The 23,044-nt window shown below is 49.7% G+C and overlaps 1 protein-coding gene across 4 annotated transcripts in view; it reads left to right on the top strand.

Moving 5' to 3' along the window:
* LOC140458408 (SH2 domain-containing adapter protein F-like) overlaps positions 1-23,044 on the top strand; it is a 384,537-nt gene that overhangs the window by 169,498 nt on the left and 191,995 nt on the right. For all 4 annotated transcript variants that reach the window (XM_072552914.1, XM_072552913.1, XM_072552915.1 and 1 more), the window contains 2 exons: positions 5,583-5,754; positions 6,247-6,366. In XM_072552914.1, coding sequence (XP_072409015.1) covers positions 5,583-5,754; positions 6,247-6,366 — 292 coding nt within the window. The remainder of the gene's footprint in view (positions 1-5,582; positions 5,755-6,246; positions 6,367-23,044) is intronic.

The raw sequence follows: 23,044 nt of genomic DNA, 5'->3' as shown, positions 1-23,044 counted from the left end.
CTCATGCCATCTGTCCAAAAGAGTGGAAGTTGTCTCAGGAGGGAGTTCAAGGTAGGAGAATGCAGGAATCTTTTCAAAACTAATCAAGGCATTAGTCAGACCACAACTGGAATACTGTGAGCGGTTCTGGGTCCCTTATCTGAGGAAAGATACACTGGCATTGCAGACTGTCCAGAGAAGGTTCACTCAGCTTATTCCAGCAATGGAGGCACTGTCTTCTGAGGACAGGTTGAGTAGGTTGGCCCTTACTCACTGGAGGTTAGAAGGGTGGGAGGCAATCTTATTTAAATATATAGAGTTATTAGGAATCTTAATAAGGTTGGTAGGAAACGTTGTTTACTTTCGTGAGAGAGACGAAGGGGAGGCAACGGCCTAGTGGTATTATCAATGGCCTGTAAATCCAGAGACACAGGTAATGTTCTGGGGACTTGGGTTTGAATCCTGCCGTAGCAGATGGTGGAGTGTGAATTCAATAAACGCCTGGAATAAAGAATCTTCTGATGATCATGAATCCATTGTCGGAAAAGCCCAACTGGTTCACTTTCGGGAATGAAATCTGCCAGCCTTACCTGGTCAGACCTACATGTGACTCCAGACCCACAGCAATGTGGTTGACTCTGAACTGCCCTCTGGGAAACTAGGGCTGGGCAATAAATACAGGCCTGGCCAGAGACACCCTCTTCTGTGAATAAAATTTTAAAAATCTCAGAGTAAGGGTTGAGCTCAGAGATGAAGTGTTTCATTGCTCAGGGGGTAGTGAATCTGTGGAATTATTTACCACAGAGGGCTTGAGAGGCTGGATTGTTAAGTATATTCAAGGTTGAGAGAGGATGATTAATCAAGGGTTCTGGGGAAAGGGCAGAAAAGTGGATTTGAGGCTTATCAGATCAGCCGAGATAGAGCAGACTAAATGGGATGAATGGCCCTCTTCTGCTCTGGCATCGTGTGGCCTATCCTGACAGTTTGATACTGCAATCACTGAGGTACAATCGAGGGAAAGGTAGGAATATTTGGATCATCAGGAATTGCCTGAAAACTGGTTGAAGCTGTTTGAGTCTTTCAGCAAGGCAGTATTTGGGGGGGGTCCTGACAGAATGTTCCGTGAGTATGTGAAAATTGAGATACCTACAGGTAGACATGACGCTGGACCCTACAGGCAGGGTTATGGGGGCACACCTCACAAACTGTGAACACATCCTTGCATCAACGGAATGTTCTGCACTCCCAACAAACAGAATTGTACAGACGTCCCCTCCCTCCACCACAGACGCTCAGTAGCAGCAGTGTGTACGATCTATGAGATGCACTACAGAAATTCACCAGAGATCCTCAGACAGCACCTTTCAAACCCACGACGACTTCCATCTGTAAGGACAAGGGCAGCAGATATATGGAAGCACCACCACCGCGCCCGCCCCCCGCCCCCCCCCCCCCCCCCCCCCCCCCCCAGCAAGTTCCCCTCCAAGCCACACACCATCCTGATTCGGAAATTTATCACCATTCTTTCACTGTTGCTGGGTCGATATCTTGGAATTCCCTCCTTAAGGGCATTGTGGGTCTACCTACAGCACATGGACTGCAGCAGTTCAAGAAGGCAGCTCACCACACACCTTCTCCAGGGGCAACTAGGGACGGATAATAAATGGTGACTCAGCCAGTGATGCCCATGAGAAATCAAAATAAATTTGAATGGGGAACCCAGGAATGTCAGGAACAGAGCAGTAATCTCCTGGAATTTAATTTCCTTCCCTGACAACTGATCTGATGTAGTTAGAGGTTGCTGTCTGATTGAGGGACGCTCAATGAATGGGTTGACATATCTCTGAAGCTGTGTTTTTATTACATGTCAATTGTTCTGACATGTTGAAGCCAATTTATCTTGAGTGCAGCATATTTTAAATTCCAGCTGTTGTGGGAGCACCTCCAGGACTCACCCAGTAACTATGCCTCTGACAAGATAGGGATTGCAAAAGTTTGGAATCAACTCCTTAGTCAGGTCTGACACGATTGGGCACTTCACCCTAGCATCATAGGTTTGGGGCACACCTTCCATGGTCTCAATTACTAAAGGAGCCCAATCATAATTCTCATACGCCATCCCCCTCTCTCTCTCACCTCTGCCAATGCTCTCTGAGATCTCTGTGCTCCTCTGACTCTGTCCTGCTCTGCGTCTCCCTTACTCTCACACTCACATGATTTCAGATTTCCAACATCTGCAATTAACTTTCACTACTTCTGGATGTCAGCCTCTCCAGGTTCCAATTTCTGCAATTCACTCTCTCAGCCTCTCCAGCTCTCATTCTCCCTCCAATTCTGAGAGATCCCATCTATTGCCAGACTCAGAAACACCGAAAATAAATTAAGACCTGTGAATGGATATTCCATTTACAGACCATAAGACAAACGAAGAGGGGCTTAATATTGCAAGAGCTAAAAAAAGAACTCCAATACAGTGACATCCAAGAAAGAAAATCTCAGTATTTCAATGAGTGGTTCAGTTGCAGAGATCTCTCTTAAAGGGAAAGTGGATGACAGATTAAGTAGCTGGCTGGAGGATGTCACTGAGTGGTTGTAGATGAGTTACAGAGAATGTGTGAGGATGGCACAGGACAGACCAGAGTGACACACCATGACAGCAGATTCCCTGGAGGGAATGATTACAACCTGCAGCAAGAGACTCTTGGTCAGATTTTAAGCAGACAACCGGATTTCAAAAGCCACTGAGCTTCCAGGTTTCTGAGGCACACAGGACAGTGGGCAGACTCTCACTAAGGGGAGGGTCAGAGTGCAAAATGTCAAGATGTTGAGTTCGCTCCGTCTGCACAGCACTAAAAGGTCTCGGGATGTTCAGAAGAGAATAACAAGACAGGAATTACCCATCAGGCATGTCAGATAGACAGGAGCGTGTCTTAAAGGATGAGAGCAGGGTGGAGAGAGGGAGTTCCAGAGCACGGAGCATAGTTACTAGTCATGATAATGGATGGATAGCAAGATATAGAGCAGGCCAGAGTCAGAGAAGCACTGAGATTCTGCACAGGGCTGGAGGAGGTTAGAAACCGAGACAGAGAGCAGCACACAAGGACAGCTCAGGATTATTCGCAATGTGACTGGCATTTTGAGGTTAGGGGACTTCAACTCCAATCTGAAGGGGAAAGTGAGGGCTGCAGATGCTGGAGACCAGAGCTCTGCTCTTCGGATGCTGCCTCTGACCTGCTGTGCATTTCCAGCTCCACACTCTCGACTTTAAACTCCAATCTGTCTGCACAAGCAGATCCCAAAACTATCTCGTGGTCCTGCATCGGAATCCAGGCGTGCCTGGGGAAGGGGCCGGATCTGAACCACTGCCAACACTGCCCTGTGATCAGCAATAACATTAACCCCGTTTCTCAAGGAATGGACAATGCCAAGATCCTGTTACGTGGCTGCAATTTCATTCATTAAAGATAAGGACACATTTGCTAGGCAGGACTGAAAGCACAAAAGCAGGAATCTAATCTTTTCAGTACAGAATGGGAATAGGGGTAGGTGTTGGCCGTTCAGCCCCTCAGGCCTGTCGTGCTGTTCAATAAGACTTCTGCTTGTCTTTTAACTGAACTCCAATTTGCATCCCTATCTCCCCAACCGTTTCAACTTCCTTATGGTTTTGGTGAAGTAGTTTTCAGCAGTTTCTGAAGGGTCACTGGACCTGAAACGTTAACTCTGATTTCTCTCCACAGATGCTGCAAGACCTGCTGAGATTTTCCAGCAATTTCTGTTTTTGTTTCTGATTTACAGCATCCACTGTTATAGAGTCAGAGCGTCATACAGCACGGAAACAGACTGTTCAGTCCATCTCATCCATGCCGACCAGATATTCTAACCTAATCTAGTCCCACTTGCCAGGACTTGACCCCTATCCCTCTAAACCCTTCCTGTTCATATATCCATCCAGGCACCATTTGAATATTGTAATTGTACCAGCCTCCAGCACTTCCTCTGGCAGCTCATTCCATACACACATCACCCTCTGTGTGAGAAAGTTGCCCTTAGGTCCCTTTTAAATTTTTCCCCTCTCACCTTGAACCTATACCCTCTAGTTTTGGTCTCCCCTACCCTAGGGAAAAGACCTTGACTATTTACTCTATCCATGCCCCTCTATAAGGTCACCCCTCAGCCTCCAACCCTCCAGTGAAAACAGCCGCAGCCTATTCAGCCTCTCCCTATAGTTCAAACCCTCCAACCCTGGCAATGTCCTTCTAAATCTTTTCTGAACCCTTTCATGTTTCACACCATCCTTCCTACAGCAAGGAGATTAGAACTGCATGCAGTATTGCAAAAGTGGCCACACATATGTCCTTAATCCTTTTTTTTAACAGTTTGTCGTAGTGAACACCGGGTGGGATTTGGGGCCTAGTTTGGTGAAGGTTGGGTGACCAGCTGGGAGCTGTGTTCAGGTGAGGGTGGGGAGTGGGGGGGTGGAGGTGGAGGGTACCACCACAGCTTCCCAACCCCTGCTCCGCAGACTCTGCAGAACCTTTGAGTTCACTCTTCCTGCCCACGTGTCAGTCACCACAGGGAGCTGAGGCTCCAGTAAACATCAGCACCAGATGCTCAACTCCTCAGAATGAACCAAAATTCCTGTCCACACGTTCAGAACTCTCCAGGGACTGGCCCCTGCCATGAGTGTAATCCTCGTCAGACCTCTCCATTCCAAGAGTTTGAAGCCCTTGCCTATGGTCTGTTGTGGGTGGCTGTGCCTTCAGCTGCCTGGGCCCGAAGACATCCCTTCCTACATCAGGCTGTCTCTCCAGCTAGCACCCCACCCCCACAAACCTACCTCTATTAACCAAAAGTTTGGGCACAACATTTCACAATGTCAGGAACCCAGGTTTGATTCCGGCCTCTGGCAGCTTCTGTGTGGAGTTTGCACCTTCTCCCCTGTGTCTGCGTGGGTTTCCTCCCACAGTCCAAAGATGTGCAGGTCAGGTGGATTGGCCGTGGAAATTGCAAGGTTACCGGGATAGGGTGGGGGGATGGGTCTGGGTGGGATGCTGTTTGGAGGTTTGGTGTGGACTCGATGGGCTGAATGTCCTGCTTCCACAACATAGAGATTCTATGATTCTATCTCCAGTCTCTGATTGTGTTCTTGTAAGTGTCTGAGGTCGTTAAAGATGCAACACTCATTGCAAGTTTGAATCTCTGCACCACATGACTTCACGCCAGCTCTGTCAGGCACACTGACACCACAGAATGATCCCAACTCTGACCTTTGACCTCTGCTGGATTGATTGACCCCAAAGTTGGAGAAGCCCTGGAGGACACTGCGATCGGTCTCCCAGCATGTGTGTGTGTGTGTAAAACAGAGAAAGTGTCAGTAGTGAGCAGGGACAGGATTAGTGAAGTTTTCCACAGTTTGACAGCAGCTGATATGGAGCAGGATCCATTGATCTTCTATCAGGGGACATCAGGCATCTTTGAAGGTCAAAGACAGAGGAGGGTTTATATTTTTGTGTGTTTCCCCCTCTGTTGTTTTCTTCAGTTGGACTGTTGCCTGTCCAACTGTTTGATTAGTGGAGTAAGCTCTTTGTGTTTCCGCCTCTCAGTTCAGTTCGATGGCATCGACAAGAATTGGCCGTCGCCACCCAAGGAAGAGAAAGTCCGGCACCAGAACAGGCTTTCGGGATCCAACTTCAAATCTCTAAAACACCAAAGCCTGGAATTTAGTGGAGCGCTGGGGGAGAGAGTGGAGCCAAACCTGCCTCTTGGGAGCCAAACGTGAGTATTCGCTCATTCCATCATCGCCCATCAAACTCTCAAAGATTGCTCGGGCTGGTGTGGAGGGAGCTGGTCAGGCTGTAGCTTTGATAAGAAGGTGTGTGTGTGTGTGTGTGTGTGTGTGTGTGTGTGTGTGTGTGTGTGTGTGTGTGTGTGTGTGTCTGTGTGTTTGTGCATGTGCGTGTGAGTGTGACTGTGTGTCTGTATCACTCTGTGTGTGTGTTTGTGTCTGTGTTACTGTATGTGTCTGTGACTCTGTGTGTGACTGTGTGTTTGTGTCTGTGTGACTGTATGTGTCTGTGACTCTGTGTGTGTCTGTGTGACTGTGTGTTTGTGTCTGTGTGACTGTGTGTGTGTTTATCATGTTGTAGGTGTCACCCCAGTGGAGTGGGGAGCTGCTGGAACATATGGCCATGAGGTGTCTGTCAGTCACTGAGACAGATTGCAAGTGAAACAAATACATCTTTCTCTCTGTTTAAACTCGCCCTGCAGCTGGTATCACGGAGCAATCAGCCGGACAGATGCGGAGAATCTCTTACGTTTGTGTAAGGAAGCCAGTTACCTGGTCCGGAACAGCGAGACTACCAAGAACGACTACTCCCTCTCACTGAAGTAAGTGTTATTCTGCAGACCCTCCTAGACATGTGCTCCATCAGCTCAGGATCTGTCTGACCTGGTTGTCCAATTAGAGGGTCTCCAGCTCAGGGGCTTTGCTGCAATCCCTCTGCAGAAGAGACATTGGGACTCGAAACGTTAGCTTGTTCTCTCTCCATGGATGCTGCCTGAGTCACTGTGATCTCCAGCATTTGTTGTTTTCAGCCAGAAGAGAGCTCAGCAGCTGGGTATTGGAGGTTTGGGGGGTGTGGGGTGAAGGGGTGGACCTATTTCCCCATTCTTGCACCCAATTTTTATCCTGACTCCCAACCCCCATACTCACTCACAATTCCGACCGTCACTCTCAACACCCATCCTCACTCCCAAAACCCATCGTCACTCCCAAAACCCATCGTCACTCCCAATCCCCACCCTCACTCCCAAACCCCATCCTCTCTCCCAACCCCTATCCTCTCTCCCAACCCCTATCCTCTCTCCCAACCCCTATCCTCTCTCCCAACCCCCATCCTCACTCCCAGCCCCCATCTTCACTCCCAACCCCCATCTTCACTCCCAACCCCCATCTTCTCTCCCAACCCCCATCCTCTCTCCCAATCCCCATCCTCACTCCCAACCCCCATCCTCTCTCCCAACCCCCATCCTCTCTCCCAACCCCCATCTTCTCTCCCAACCCCCATCCTCACTCCCAATCCCCATCCTCACTCCCAACCCCCATCCTCACTCCCAATCCCCATCTTCTCTCCCAACCCCCATCTTCTCTCCCAACCCCCATCTTCTCTCCCAACCCCCATCCTCACTCCCAATCTCCATCCTCACTCTCAACCCCCATCCTCTCTCCCAACCCCCATCCTCTCTCCCAATCCCCATCCTCACTCCCAATCCCCCATCCTCACTCCCAACGGCCAGTCCATACTCTCACTCCCAATCCAATCCTTACTCCAAGTCCTCGGCACTCAGTTGCCCAAGTTTCTATTTACCACTCTCCCTGATATTGTTGTCTGGCATGTACCCATTCCTATTCATTGCTTTGTAGCCTCACTGGGAGTACACAGGGGGATGTGGTATTTTTTAAGGACATGTTGTTATGGTATATTCCATGTTATTGTTCCTGGGGGATGTGGGCATCGCTGACTGGGCCAGCATTTATTGCCTGTCCATAGTTGTCTTTGAGAAGGTGGTAGTGAGCTGCCTTCTTAAACCTCTGCAGTCTGTGAGCTGTAGGGACACGGAGTCTCGCACTATGGGTATGGACAGTTTTGACAGAGTGGGTAAGGATGGCAGATTTCACGCCTGGGAGGGCATTAGTGAACCAGATGGATCTTTACAGCAATGCAGTCATTGTCTGAATCAGATGAGCATTTGATTCCAGATTTGTTCATTAAGTCAATTTGCTTGTCCCATCTGCTGTAGTGTGATTTAAAGTCCTGTCTGGATCCTAGGACTAATTTAAAGTAACATTATCACTGTGATGCTATGCCTGCGTACAAAGCATCATTCTACTGCTGGAGGGACAGGCGTGTTTAAATGGGTCCTTTTGAGTCCTAGTCCTTTGTCCTTCCTTGAATTATCCTGGGAGATGGGCCGGAATGGAAGGTAAAAATATGAACGTTTGGTACAGTTATTGCTCATCAGCTTCAGTGTTTGAAAAAGCAAGGCCAGAGCTTCTCCTGCTATCGTGAATGCGGCCAGCATTCCATTGTCTGCATCTCCCAAGGGACCAGCGACTGATCAGTTGGCATTTTCCCAGGAGATGGCACATCGTGATTACAGCTGTGTGTGTAAGAGCTGACAATTTGCCTCTGTGTTGCTCTGAGAGTTCCAGGAACACTCCGTGATGCCTATGTTCAACCTTTTGTAGCGAGCAAGCTAAATTGGAAGTGACAGCAGCTCGGTGCAAATTGAAAGCGTATTTACTGAGCGCAGGCAAGAAGCACATTTCATGGAGAGAGAGAGGGGGACGCAGCTCATGCACACTTGCCCACCCTGTCCCAGCGCACTTAACATCAAGAGTAATCCCTCTGCTATGTCATTATTCAAAGGCTAATTACATAAGGCTCAGTCCATCACTATTGTGTTTCCATTTTGCTCTTTAGAGAGAGATTAATATTCCCCGGGGTGTGGCAGAGATTGGTAACAGTACAGAAATTACACTTCACTGTGGATGTTCTCAAGGGTGGGCTGCTTTAAGCAGAGTGAAAGACATATCATTCCTTCACTGGTGGAACATTCCGGAATGATACAGAGCCGAGGGATCAATCCATAGTCTGTGCTGATTCTTCATGTACCAGGTTGAGGCAGTATATGGTGACTAGCTGTTTGACTATGAGAGGCATCACAAAGTGTTCTCTTTTTCTCTCTAAGGGACGCAAATTGGCTTGAGCGTTTTGTGCGAAGATTTCGGGTTGGTAGGTGGGGGTGAGGTCCTCCAGGGTCTCCCCCCTTTCTCTCCAGTCTACCCCTGACACGACCCCAAATGCAGAAGCTAACCCCATGCAAAGCATTTGATGGGCGGAGTTTGGGAACAGCTGGAGGCTGTTTGGCTGGTGATGAAGGTTCTTGTGGGAGTAGCGGTAGTGTCCCTGCCTCAGAGCCTGGAGATCCAGCTTCAAGTCCCACCTGATCCAGAGGCGTGCTGTGACAGGTTGTTTCAGAGATATATCTCCCTATCCTCAATCCGCCTTATCTCTGTAACCCTTGGCTCCCCTCAGCAGAAATCCAACAATCTCAGTTTGGAAATTTGCAGTTGGTCCTCAGCAGCGTCCCCATTGTGAGGAGAACGTGGGAATTTCCACCGTGCACTCGGGGATGGGGGAGCGTTCAGAACTCCTGAGTGATGCTTGCCCATGGTCAAGCAGCTAGTCACCCCGCATTGCCTCAACCTGGCACATGATGGGGGCAGTATCAGAGGCTGATTGGAATGTGGAATGTTGCCTGAGACAGGGGTTTGAGAAGAGGGAGGAGGAGGAGGGGTGGGTTGGGGGTGGGGGGGGTGTGTCGGAAATGATTGGCATTGCAGCCAGCTGTGTGGATGCTGCTTCAATATCCACAGCACAACTGGAGTGAGAGTTTCAGGGTCAGCAGCTCCCTGGGTCCTGTTCCCTGTATGTATTTAGCCTGTGTCTAGGCACAACTCAGACCAAGTCAACAACACCTCTCTGTTTATACCAGTGGAAACATTTCCTATAGCTTCCAATGCAGAAAGATGTCATTCAGCCCACTGTTTCCCATGCCAGCCACACACCCTGTCGCACTGCAACCTCGTCACTGTTAAATATTCATCCAGTTCGTCTGTTGGAAGTGTCCGTTGAAACTGCTTCAACTGTGCATTCAGGCAGAATACAGGCACAGAGGAGCACAGGCAGGCGGAGGCTGAAACCACTCCACAGAGGCCGGTATCCTGTCACCGAGTCACCCTGTGCGGGCAGGACGGGGAGTTGAGATGGTGGCTGTAGCTGAACAGGCGAGAGTTGGAATGTTGAGGCCTGTCTCGATCTGTCTGAGGTCAATGCCTGAGCCCACGTGGTGTTTTCTCGAGAAGCAAGGCAGAGAGAAGCCGTTTGGACAGCTCACCGATTGCAAGTCCACTGGCAGGGACACTGTAAGCATGTGGGATCCCAGGTGTGTTCTTTAACGATTAACACAGGATTGCAATTTGCTTGTGTAAAGCACTTTTCTGATCCAAAGTTGCTGCCTGGCATTGACTGGCAAGCTGGCTCAACTTGAACTGAAGACCGGTCCATTTGGTCTCAATTCCTTCATCTCTCCGCGTCTTGTCTAACCTCCTTTGGGTAGTTTGGGATTGTTCAGTTGTCAGCCACCTCTGCTGTAAGTGAGATGATTACTATTGAACAGTCCGTGTACTAATGCATGAGGCATTAGGGACAATCCATCAGCAACTCACTTCTGACAGACCACATTTCCACATTATCTTCGCATGAAAAGACAGAGAGAGACTTGCATTCATATAGCATCCTTCATGACCTCTGGATCCCCCACAGTTCCCCCCATGTGTAGTCTCTGCATTAATGTATAAACCTCAGCATCCATTGTATGCACAATAAGCCCCCACATCCAGGACATTAATTGCAGCCGTTCATCTGAATTTGTGGTATTCGTTCCGGAATACTAATTCGTCATGACAACAGGATGAGCCACGATGTCATTTTCCTACACAGCACCATGGGATATTTTGCAACCACCTGGGAGGCAGTCAGCATGTCGCCCTCACCCTCGATAGTGCAGGAGTCCCTCAGCACTGAGGCAATATCACACTGTTGGAGGGTCAATACTGTGGGACTGTGAGGCAGCGCCGCACTGTCGGAGGGTCAGTACTGAGGGAGCACCAGCTGATGGAGGGTCAGTGCTAAGGGAGTGCCACATTGTCAGAGAGTCAGTGCTGAGGGAGTGCCACACTGTCAGAAGGTCAGTACTGAGGGAGTGCCGCACTGTCGGAGGGTCAGTGCTAAGGGAGTGCCGCACTGTCGGAGGGTCAGTGCTAAGGGAGTGCCGCACTGTCGGAGGGTCAGTGCTAAGGGAGTGCCACACTGTCGGAGGGTCAGTGCTAAGGGAGTGTCACACTGTCAGAGGGTCAGTGCTGAGGGAGTGCCGACTGTTAAAGGATCAGTGCTAAGGGAGTGTCACACTGTCAGAGGGTCAGTACTGAGGGAGTGCCACACTGTCGGAGGGTCAGTGCTAAGGGAGTGCCGCACTGTCGGAGGGTCAGTGCTAAGGGAGTGCCGCACTGTCGGAGGGTCAGTGCTAAGGGAGTGTCACACTGTCAGAGGGTCAGTGCTGAGGGAGTGCTGCACTGTCAGAGGGTCAGTGCTGAGGGAGTGCTGCACTGTCAGAGGGTCAGTGCTGAGGGAGTGTCGCACTGTCGGAGGGTCAGTGCTGAGTGAGTGTCACACTGTCAGAGGGTCAGTGCTGAGGGAGTGCTGCACTGTCGGAGGGTCAGTGCTGAGGGAGTGTCGCACTGTCGGAGGGTCAGTGCTGAGTGAGTGTCACACTGTCAGAGGGTCAGTGCTGAGGGAGTGTCGCACTGTCGGAGGGTCAGTGCTGAGTGAGTGTCACACTGTCAGAGGGTCAGTGCTGAGGGAGTGCTGCATTGTCAGAGGGTCAGTGCTGAGGGAGTGTCGCACTGTCGGAGGGTCAGTGCTGAGTGAGTGTCACACTGTCAGAGGGTCAGTGCTGAGTGAGTGTCACACTGTCAGAGGGTCAGTGCTGAGGGAGTGTCGCACTGTCGGAGGGTCAGTGCTGAGTGAGTGTCACACTGTCAGAGGGTCAGTCGCTGAGGGAGTGCTGCACTGTCGGAGGGTCAGTGCTAAGGGAGTGCTGCACTGTCAGAGGGTCACTGCTGAGGGAGTGCTGCACTCTTGAGAATGGTCATGAGAATCCAACTTGTGACGATGCCCTAATCTGGGACATGTGATCAAAGTGCCCTGTTACTATAAAGTAACCAGCTGACAGTACGGTGCTCCCTCAGCACTGACCCTGTGACAGTGCTAACTCCCCAACAAGGAACTTGGTGCTGTAAGATTAACGTGATATAGAAGCACAGAATGTCTCGGAGTCTCAAAATGTGCCAATGGGCTAGCAGGTTCCTGAAGTCATGTCGTGCAGTGTAGCAGCTGGTGAGTGCATGGTAAGATCCCAGTAAGAGAAAGGGCAGTGGGAGCATACTTACTCTTAATAACTTGGGTGAAGGACTGTGGCTTTGTGAACGCCTCTATATTTAAAGAAGTGAATTATTAACAGGCCAATCATCTATTAATTTTCAAAAATGGTGGACAGCCTTCACCATCTAAACAGAAGTTGGTTATAAATATTAAAACAAATGGAGAATGTGATACTCTATTCCATTCATGCATTATTGACCAGATGACTGCTCTATTCAACTTCATGCTGAAAGTGTCCCTGAATGTTGTGCCCACGAACTTTATCGGAGAGAACACAGCCATATACTCTCAGAATTCCTGACCATCCATTCCATCCTATCCCTTGGAGCCAGCCAATCACCTCTGTGGCTGGGTGCATTCACTATACATTCAGTGTTCCCATTCCCCTGCTCCCTTTCATGTTCTCCTATCATCGTGAGGCAGCAGCTTAAACTAATGAGAAAGAAGTCAGGAGGTGCTGGAGGCAGAGAGTGGGAAAGGTTTGGATGGAGGGAGGTGGCTGCAATGGGAGAGGAGACTGATCCAGCTGCACCTTTGTGGTCCCAAAGCACAATGACCAGAATCTCACCATCTGCGGTAGCAATAACAAGGTGAGAGGGGAGAGCTTTAAAAAGCACCTGAGGGGGTAACCTTTTCACACAGAAGGTGATGCATGTATGGAATGAGCTGCCAGAGGAAGTGGTGGAGGCTGGTACATTGCAACATTTAAAAGGAAGGGTTTGGAGGGCTATGGGGCAAATGCTGGCAAATGGGACTTGGTTAATTTAGGGTATCTGTTCGGCAAGGACAAGGTGGACGAAAGGATCTGTTTCCGTGCTGTGCATCTCTATGACTCTATAACAGGACACCTGTCCCTCACTATGGAGTCGCAGGTAGATAGGATAGTGAAGAAGGCGTTTGGTATGCTTTCCTTTATTGGTCAGAGTATTGAGTACAGGAGTTGGGAGGTCACGTTGCGGCTATACAGGACATTGGTTAGGCCACTGTTGGAACACTTACCTCAGCAGCTCCAAGGTCTCCTTATGTGATTTGATGTTGAGCTTTGTTTAACAATGCTGCTGTGAAGTGCTTTGGAATGTTCATGGTGCTATATAAATGCAAGTTGCTGTTGTTGTTAGGGCCATTCAGCCCCTCAAGCCTGCTCTAGCAGTCTGACAGACAATAGCTAAACCCTACTTGAGCCCCATTTCCCAGCCACATCTTGAAATCCTTTTGAAAGTGCGATAATGGCAGTGTAACACTGTAGGTCAGCTCACTGTCATTTGGTTTTTGTCTTGGTGCTCACATCCTACCAATCAACTGGAAGCTGATTACCTGGGCTGGCACCTCATTTGTTACGTGTGGAATCTTCCTGTGCACAACAGTGACCATCCTTCAGAGCTCCGGTTAAGGTGCAAAGTGTTCTCTTTTGATCATACAGCACGGGAACAGACCCTTTGGTCCAACCAGTCCATGCCAACCAGATACCCCAATCTCACCTAGTCCCATTTGCCAGCACCCGGCCCATATCCCTCCAAACCCTTCCTATTCATATACCCATCCAGGTGCCTTTTAAATGCTGTAATTGTATCAGCCACCACTTCCTCTGGCAGCTCATTCCACACACGCACTACCTTCTGCGTGAAAAAGTTACCCCTTAGATCCTTTTTAAATCTTTCCCCTCCCACCTTAAACCTCTAGGTTTGGACCGCCCTACCCCTGGGGAAAAGACCTTGACTATTCACCCTATTCATGCCCCTCATTATTTTGTAAACCTCTATAAGGTCACGCCCTCAGTCAGGAAGAGAATCTCTGCCAGCCAGGCTGGTACGGGCACTAACCTTCATCAGATTGTCAAAGTATTTATCTGTATGCTTGCAATTCAAAGATCATGAGTTAAGCACAGGAAATTGGGATGAGAATAGTTAGGTGTTTATGTTTGACTAGCACGGGTTCAATGGGCTGAAGGGTTGTAGTCCTCTCTGGGTATGGGGAAATCCATTCCAATAGGAGCCTCTGGTTAATGATCCAGTCTGTCTCCTCTCTCCCCCGACAAAGCTTTCCACAAGAACTCCTTGTCTCCTTATAATCAGTTCAACACTGGTCACTGCCTTGACTGCCCTGAGCTGATAAAGACTCTGATCTACACGATTCAGTAAGACACAAGCAGAAATAACCAGCTGGATTCTGAATGCAGTGCCATTTCAACACTTGATGGTCCTTTACTAAATACATCTCTAATGCATCTTTAATGAAGTTCCCCAGTATCTGCTGGCACATTGAGGGAATCGAATTGAAATTAATAAGCTTCATATAACACAGGTATCAGCTTTTGAAAATTAATTTATGTGTAAATTGCATCGCCTTGTGGCCTGCATTAAAAGATGTGTTGGTTCCATTTGGTTTTTCTTTCAAGAATTTATAGCAATGCCAAAGGGACTTTGGCTTTTATTTGAATCGGTTGTTATCTGTGAGCTGAAAGATTGCCTTCATTTCTGTATGGAGTTGACTCTGGAAAAAGAGCTTCCTTTGACTCTCTTTCCCTTTTTGTCTCTCTCTGTCTCTGTCACCACCCCCATCCCACAACCCAGCTGTGTCTCTACACCCCCGTCCCCCTCTCCATGTCCCTCCATCTCTCTGTTCCCCATCTCTCTCTATCCATTTCTCTGTCCCCTTCTTTCTCTGTACTCCTCTCTGCCCCCACCTCTCTCCATCTCCCTCATCTTTCTCTGTCCCCATCTCTCTCTTTCTGTCCCCTACCTCTCTCTACCCATCTCTCTCTCTCTCCATCCCCACTTATCTCTATCCATCTGTCTGTCCCTTTCTCTCTCTTTCTGTCTGTCCTCCCTCTCTTTCAGTCCCTCTCTTTCTCTGTCTCTCTCTCTCTCCACTTCTTTCTTTTCTTCTTCCTGTCTCCCCCCGACTTTAATTCTCTTTCTCTATTCTCTCTTTGTCTCTCTTTCTCTGTCTCTCCATTTCTCTCTACCCCGCCCCCCCCCCCCCCCCCACCTCCAAGTCTGCATCTGTCTGTCTCTCTCTCTCTCTTTCACTCCAATTTCTATTAGCCACTGAGTGGCGGGTGAGGGTATTTTATGTAGATTTTATTCTGATACCAGCTGCCTGTTTCAAACACAGTTTGCATATAAATTACTTATTTAAAATACAATTATAGCCACTCAGTCAGTGTAACTGAAAGGGTTGCACAAGTAATTAAAGTGTCACTTCCTTAGGCAATTATACGGCTGGTGACAAAGATGGCCGACGCATCAGTGTGTCCATCAGTCAGTTTGTCCCCAAACCCCTCTGTGTCTGACTCTTTCCAGGTTACAGAAACCAGAGGTGAGGCTCCCTTTTATTCTGCTCTGTCAGCAACTTGGAAAATTAAAGCTTTTAAAAGCTGAAGTTAATTGTCTTAAGGGTGAGGGATCACAGGAGCAAATTAAAATCTGAGCAATGTTTTAGTCTCCTCTAGTTTTTAATTGCTCCCTTCTTCACAGGAGGTCGCTGAGCTTTGGTTGAAGTTTGGGTGAAGTATAGTTGGACTTTAGGCTGCATGCTTAGTGCAGAGCATGGCTCTGATCTCCAGGCTATAGAAACATTGGAGAAAATGCAAAGACGGTACCAAGAGCTGAGAGATTGCAAATCTAGTGATTGTATCACCACCACCTTCTCAATGGCAATGGGTAATAAATGTTGGACCAGCCAGTCACACCAACATCCTGTGAACAGATTTTAGGAAAATATCCTACCGCACTGACTGGTGTAATTTAAATTCAACCAATGAAACATCTGGAATGGAAACCTCATCATTGATGGTATCAGGCTCCCGTGTGTCCTTCAGGGAAGGAAATCTGCTGTCCTGGCCTGGTCTGGCCTCCGTGCGACTCCAGGCCCACTGCGATGTGGGTGATTCTGAACCGCCCTCTGAAATGGCTGTGGGAAGCGCTCAGTCTGATGGGAATTAGGGATGGCCTTGTTGGCCTTGCCTTCATCCCATGGCGGAATCACATAAAAGACCCCGGGAACATTCAGACCCAGTTCCACGCCTTGAGCACTGGATCAGCACCAGCTGCTGACCGAACCTGTGACTCTCCCAGGTACCTGTGTCTCAGTACGTCAGTGTGCTGACCAAGTGAGATACCGAGGGCAGGTTCATCCTCAGAATGGGGTTGAAAGGGGAACCTGATGATCGATGGAAACGTTTTTGTTTATGAATAAAGAATCAACAGGGAATTTGTCAAATTATGCAAATTTGGTTGAGTACTTGGAGAGTGGAACATCCTCTCTGCATCAGCCCTATTGTTGGTCTCTGCACCGTGTAAGAAATATATAGCGGCCTTCAGTCTCAGACATTCCAAAATACATTACAGCTTTAAACGTTCTGTAAAAGCCAACATTTTTATGGAAAAATTTGGCGCCAATGGAGCACATCAAGATCCCACAGGCAATAAATGGACAGCCAATAAATATTTTTTTTTTGATGCAGTTGGAAGGATCAATTTTTATCAAGAGACCGGGCAGAACTACCCTCCTGTTCCTTCAAATAATTTATGCAAAATTGACCTTGCTCACAGGGAGCATGATTTAATGCTTTATCCAAAAGACAGCACTCCCGACAGTGCGGCACTCCCTCAGCACTGACCCTCCAACAGTGAGGCACTCCCTCAGCACTGACCCTCCAACAGTGAGGCACTCCCTCAGCACTGACCCTCCAACAGTGAGGCACTCCCTCAGCACTGACCCTCCAACAGTGAGGCACTCCCTCAGCACTGACCCTCCAACAGTGAGGCACTCCCTCAGCACTGACCCTCCAACAGTGAGGGACTCCCTCAGCACTGACCCTCCAACAGTGTAGCACTCCCTCAGCACTGACCCTCCCACAGTGTGGCACTCCCTCAGCACTGACCCTCCAACAGTGCGGCACTCCCTCAGCACTGACCCTCTGACAGTGTGGCACGTCCTCAGCACTGACCCTCTGACAGTACAGTGCTATCTCAGCACTGAACCCTCGACAGTGCGGGCCCTCCCTCAGTGCTGACCCTTTGACAGTGTGGCACTCCCTCAGCACTGACCCTCCAACAGTGTGGCACGTCCTCAGCACTGACCCTCCAACAGTGTGGCATTCCCTCAGCACTGACCCTCTGACAGTGCGGCACTCCCTCAGCATTGACCCTCTGACAGTGCCCACTCCCTCAGCACTGACCCTCTGACAGTGCCCACTCCCTCAGCACTGACCCTCTGACAGTGCCCACTCCCTCAGCACTGTCTCTCTGACAGTGCCCACTCCCTCAGCACTGACCCTCTGACAGTGCCCACTCCCTCAGCACTGACCCTCTGACAGTGCCCACTCCCTCAGCACTGTCTCTCTGACAGTGCCCGCTCCCTCAGCACTGACCCTCTGACAGTGCCCACTCCCTCAGCATTGACTCTCTGACAGTGCCCACTCCCTCAGCACTGACCCTCTGACAGTGCCCGCTCCCTCAGCACTGACCCTCTGACAGTGCCCACTCCCTCAGCACTGACCCTCTGACAGTGCCCACTCCCTCAGCACTGACCCTCTGACAGTGCCCACTCCCTCAGCACACACACTCATCCTGATACTCCTATCCATCTCACTCTGCCAATATTCTCCTTTCCCCATTATCTGGATCAGCCTCAGTCCCAGTTGCTGTAAAGTCATGCATTGATTGAGAGATACAGCTTCAAATGGAAGCAGTCAATTTCTGACATGCAATATCGACCTATTTAGCAAGTTCAGAGGGGATTGATTCTGCATCCAGGAGATCAATAAAGGACAGATCTGAACCTGTCTCCTCGTGTAATCAGGCTGAATTAACTATTTTTCCGACAAACCCATAATATGTCATCGTGTGGAACAAATGATACATTTACCATTCAATCTCATCTAATACTGGTGCTTGGGAGTTTCAGCATCATTGCTAATCTTGGCATTTATTTGCTGTCCCTATTTCGCCTCATTTCGAGGAAGTTTCTCCTGGAATGTTACCGTCTGGATGCTCTGACTGCTCCCAGGGATTGTTGTGTTCAATTCAGCGCTGCCCCTGTTAGAGCCCAGTGGTTATGAAGGGACAGTGACAAAAGTCCAGCTGAAAGACTTGGAAAGAGAATGTGAAGACATCCCGTGATTTGGATGCATTTCTCCATAAGGAAGGGTAGAAAGCTCCCAAGATGCCAATTTTTGGGATCACTTTGCGCAATGGGATCTCCTCAAGATCTTCGTTTTGGGTCATACAGCTCAGAAACAGACCCTTCAGTCCAACCAGTCCATGCTGAACATAATCCCAAACTAAACCAGTCCCACCTGCCTGGCCCATATCCCTCCAAACTTTTCCTGTTCATGTACATAATCCAAATGTTGTTTTAAAATGTTCTGACTTCACCCGTATCCATCACTTACTCAGGAAGTTCATTCCACACACGCACCACTTGTCTGTGTAAAAACAACCTGCCCCTCATGTCTTTTTTAAATCTTTCTCCTCTCACCTTAAAAGAATGCCCCCTTGTCTTCAAATTCCCCACCCTCCCAATCAACTTATCTTTATGCCTCACGATTTTATAAACCTCTATAAGGTCACCCTTCAACCTCCTACGCTCCAGTGAAAAATACCCCAGCCCGTCCTGTCAATGTTTTATAACTCAAACCCTCCATTCCTGGCACCATCCTGGTAAGGTTTGACTGAACCCTCTCCAGTTTAATCGTATCCTTCCTGTAACAGGGCGACTAGAACTGGCACAGTATTCCAGAAGAGGCCTCACCAATGTCCTGCACAACCTCAGCATGACGTCCCCCAACTCCTATACTCAGAGATCTCAGCAATGGAGGCATGTGTGCGAAACATCTTCAGAATCACCCTGATTACCTGTGATCCAAACTTCCAAGAATCAGGTGCCTGGGTGTTAAACACTGCCTGAATGGCAGCCACCCCCCTTTCGATAGTCTCGATCCTCAGCTCCAGTCTCTAAGGAATGTAATAAATCGGAGCAGGACTTGGCCATTTGGCCCATCAAGTCTGCTCTACCATCCAATACAATCCTGGCTTCTCTCTCTCAATTGCCTGAGAGATCAGCAATTGGTCTGTCCTACCGTTATCATTATGGCCAAACGCATGGATCTCAGTCCCAAACCCAAAGGCTCTTTACCCTGACATGGTAACCCCCCCCATCCCCACACCCCATGTTGGTGATCCACCAGGCAGGGGTCCTCAAACTCTCATGTCTACCATCTCTGCCTCTCCCTCCTCTTCGAAGATGCTCTAAGAACACAACTCTTGAACCAAGATTTGTTCATCATTCAAAGTACTCCTTTGCTGGCTTACTCCTCCTGCTGTTTGGGGATTTGCACTTCGTTCACAGTGTGAGAGAAATGCAAATTCTCATTGTATCCTCAGCCCTGACCCACCAACAGTGCAGCACTCCCTCAGCCCTGACCCTCTGACAGTGCGGCACTCCCTCAGCACTGACCGTCTGACAGTGCGGCACTCCCTCAGCACTGACCCTCTGACAGTGCCCGCTCCCTCAGCACTGACCCTCCGACAGTGCAGCACTCCCTCTGTTCTGACCCTCTGACAGTGTGACACTCCCTCACCACTGACCCTCTGACAGTGTAGCACTCCCTCAGCCCTGACCCTCGAACAGTGCAGCATTCCCTCAGCACAGTGGCTCAGTGGTTAGCATTATTTTGGGCGGCATGGTGGCACAGTGGTTAGCACTGCTGCCTCACAGCGCTAGAGACCTGGGTTCAATTCCGGCCTCGGGCGACTGTCTGTGTGGAGTTTATACATTCTCCCCGTGTCTGCGTGGGTTTCCTCCGGGTGCTCCGGTTTCCTTCCACAGTCCAAAGATGTGCAGGTCAGGTGAATTGGCCATGCTAAATTGCCCACAGTGTTAGGTAAGACGTAAATGTAGGGGTATGGGTGGTTTGCGCTTCGGCGGGTCAGTGTGGACTTGTTGGGCCGTAGGGCCTGTTTCCACACTGTAAGTAATCTAACCTAATCTGACCCTCCAACAGAGTAGCACTCCCACAACACTGACTCTCTGATAGTGTAGCACTCCCTCAGCACTGACCCTCCCATAGTTCGGCATTCCCTCAGCACTGACCCTCCGACAGAGCGGCACTCCCTCAGCACTAACCCTCCGACAGTACAGCAGTCCCTCAGCAGTGACCCTCCGACAGTGTGGCACTCCCTCAGCACTGACCCTCCGGTAGTGCGGCACTCCCTCAGCACTGACCCTCCGGTAGTGCAGCACTCCCTCAGCACTAACCCTCCGATAGTTCGGCATTCCCTCAGCACTGACCCTCCGGCAGTGCAGCACTCCCTTAGCACTGACCCTCCAACAGTGCAGCGTTCCCTCAGCACTGACCCTCCAACAGTGTAGCACCCCCACAACACTGACCCTTCGACAGTGCGGCACTCCCTCAGCCCTGACCCTCCGACAGTGTGGCACTCCCTCAGCACTGACCCTCCGACAGTGCAGCACTCCCTCAGCACCGACCCTCTAACAGTGAGGCACTCCCTCAGCACTGATCTTCCGACAGCGCAGCACACCCTCTCTACTGGTTCTCTGACGGTGTAGCACTCCCTCAGTTCTGACCCTCTGACAGTGCGACACTCCCTCAGCACTGACCCTCCAACCGTGCAGCACTCCCTCTGTACTGATCCTCCGACAGTGTAGCACACCCTCAGCACTGACCCTCTGACAGTGCAGCACTGACCCTCCGACAGTGTAGCACTCCCTCTGTACTGACCCTCTGACAGTGTAGCACTCCCTCTGTACTGACCCTCTGACAGTGTAGCACTCCCTCAGCACTGACCCTTTGACAGTTTAGCACTCCCTCTGTACTGACCCTCTGACAGTGTAGCACTCCCTCAGCACTGACCCTCTGACAGTGTAGCACTCCCTCTGTACTGACCCTCTGACAGTGTAGCACTCCCTCTGTACTGACCCTCTGACAGTGTAGCACTCCCTCAGCACTGACCCTCTGACAGTGTAGCACTCCCTCAGCACTGACCCTCTGACAGTGCGACACTCCCTCTGTACTGACCCTCCGACAGTGTAGCACTCCCTCAGCACTGACCCTCTGACAGTGTAGCACTCCCTCAGCACTGACCCTCTGACAGTGCGGCACTCCCTCTGTACTGACCCTCCGACAGTGTAGCACTCCCTCTGTACTGACCCTCTGACAGTGTAGCACTCCCTCAGCACTGACCCTCTGACAGTGTAGCACTCCCTCAGCACTGACCCTCTGACAGTGCGGCACTCCCTCTGTACTGACCCTCCGACAGTGTAGCACTCCCTCTGTACTGACCCTCCGACAGTGCAGTACTCCCTTAGCACTGACCCTCTAATAGTGCGGCACTCCCTCAGCACTGACCCTCCAACAGTGTAGCACTCCCTCAGCACTGACCCTCCAACAGTGTAGCACTCCCTCAGCACTGACCCTCTGACAGTGTGGCACTCCCTCTGTACTGACCCTTTGACAGTGTAGCACTCCCTCATTACTGACCCTCTGACAGTGCAGCACTCCCTCAGCACTGACCCTCCAACAGTGCAGCACTCCCTCTGTACTGACTCTCTGACAGTGTAGCACTCCCTCAGCACTGACCCTGTGACAGTGTAGCACTCCTTCTTGAGGTTTGGTTTGTGTTCAGGTATCTGGCGTGGAATCTGAGCTTGAGGTTCTGGCTGAGGCACTGATTCCCACTGAGCCATTGGCTGGCACCAATTGTTAGATTTACCCTCATTCATTTCCAAACTCTGCAATGCTGCCAAGTGCTCAAAGGAGATTAATTCTGTTTATTGCCTCTAATGAGCTCTTTTCAAAATGCTGTTTAAGCATCACTAATTCAATGGGAGAACAATCCTGTGCTGAGGCACCAATGCTTATCATCTGCACACAAATGCAAGTATTGAAATCGTGACTTGACACAATACTGACTCTTCACATCACCTCACTGACCTGCCTAATCTGATTGAATGGCCCACACAAGTGGAATTGCCTCTCGTGCAGGAGGTAAAGGTAAAAATATCAGGTGAGCTAAACCTCAAAAGGAATAACTCCATGATCCAATCTTGGGTTTGAAATCATTCAATTGTAGCAGCTTATTCAAGGGGACAGCAGTGATGGGTTTGATTGATTTAGGTCCCATGGATACGATGAGCTCGGATCAGAGATTGTAGAACTAACCAAGAGTGGTGGCACCACAGAGAGGGAGGTCATTTGGCCCATCGTTTCTGTGCTGGCCGTCTCTGGGAGTAACTCAGATCATCCTTCTGCCTGCTGCTCTGCAAATCTTTTCTCTTTTGAATAATGGTTCAATTCCCTTTTGAATAACTGAACTGGGCCTGCCTCCACCACACTGTCCGGCAGAACATTCCAGAACCTCACCACTCACTGTGCAAACAGGAGTTTTCCCTTGTATCTCTGTTAGTTCCAATCACTTGAAATCAATGTCCTCTGGTTGCCTATTTTTTCCACCACTCAGAACAGCCTCAGTCTTACTTGACTCTATCCAGACCTCTCGGGATGTTAAGCACAGTGATCACATCTTCTCTCAACCTTCTTCTCTTCCAGGAGAACTGCTCCAGCCCTCCCTCTTCCCTGGAGCCATTCTCACTTTCTCTTTGTTCTTCCTACCAACGTGAATCACTTCACACCGCCCAACATTAAATTTCATCTGCCACTATGTCCGCCCAGCCCCCACCAGCCTCCCTGTGTCCCTTGAAGCGTCTCATCACCCTCCTCGCAGTCTACAATCCTCCCAAGCTCAGCACCATCTGCAAATCTTGGTTGCCTCCAAGTCTTGGTCATTAACATCGATGCAGAAATGTTCTTAGCACCAAAACGCACACCAACCTCGGAGCTCCAGTCCAGCTAAAATATTCACACTTTCCGTGGGGAGGGGAACAGAGTTAATGCTTTTGACTCGATGTCAGAACTGAAGAAAGTGAAGAACTGAGCTTCAGGTTCTGATGAAGAGTCACTGGACTCTGTTTCTCTC

Source organism: Chiloscyllium punctatum, chromosome 33 (genome assembly GCF_047496795.1).
Source record: "Chiloscyllium punctatum isolate Juve2018m chromosome 33, sChiPun1.3, whole genome shotgun sequence".
NCBI classification, from domain to species: Eukaryota; Metazoa; Chordata; class Chondrichthyes; order Orectolobiformes; family Hemiscylliidae; genus Chiloscyllium; species Chiloscyllium punctatum.
Note: the sequence above shows the minus strand (reverse complement) of the source record. Positions and strands in the feature narration are given on the sequence as shown.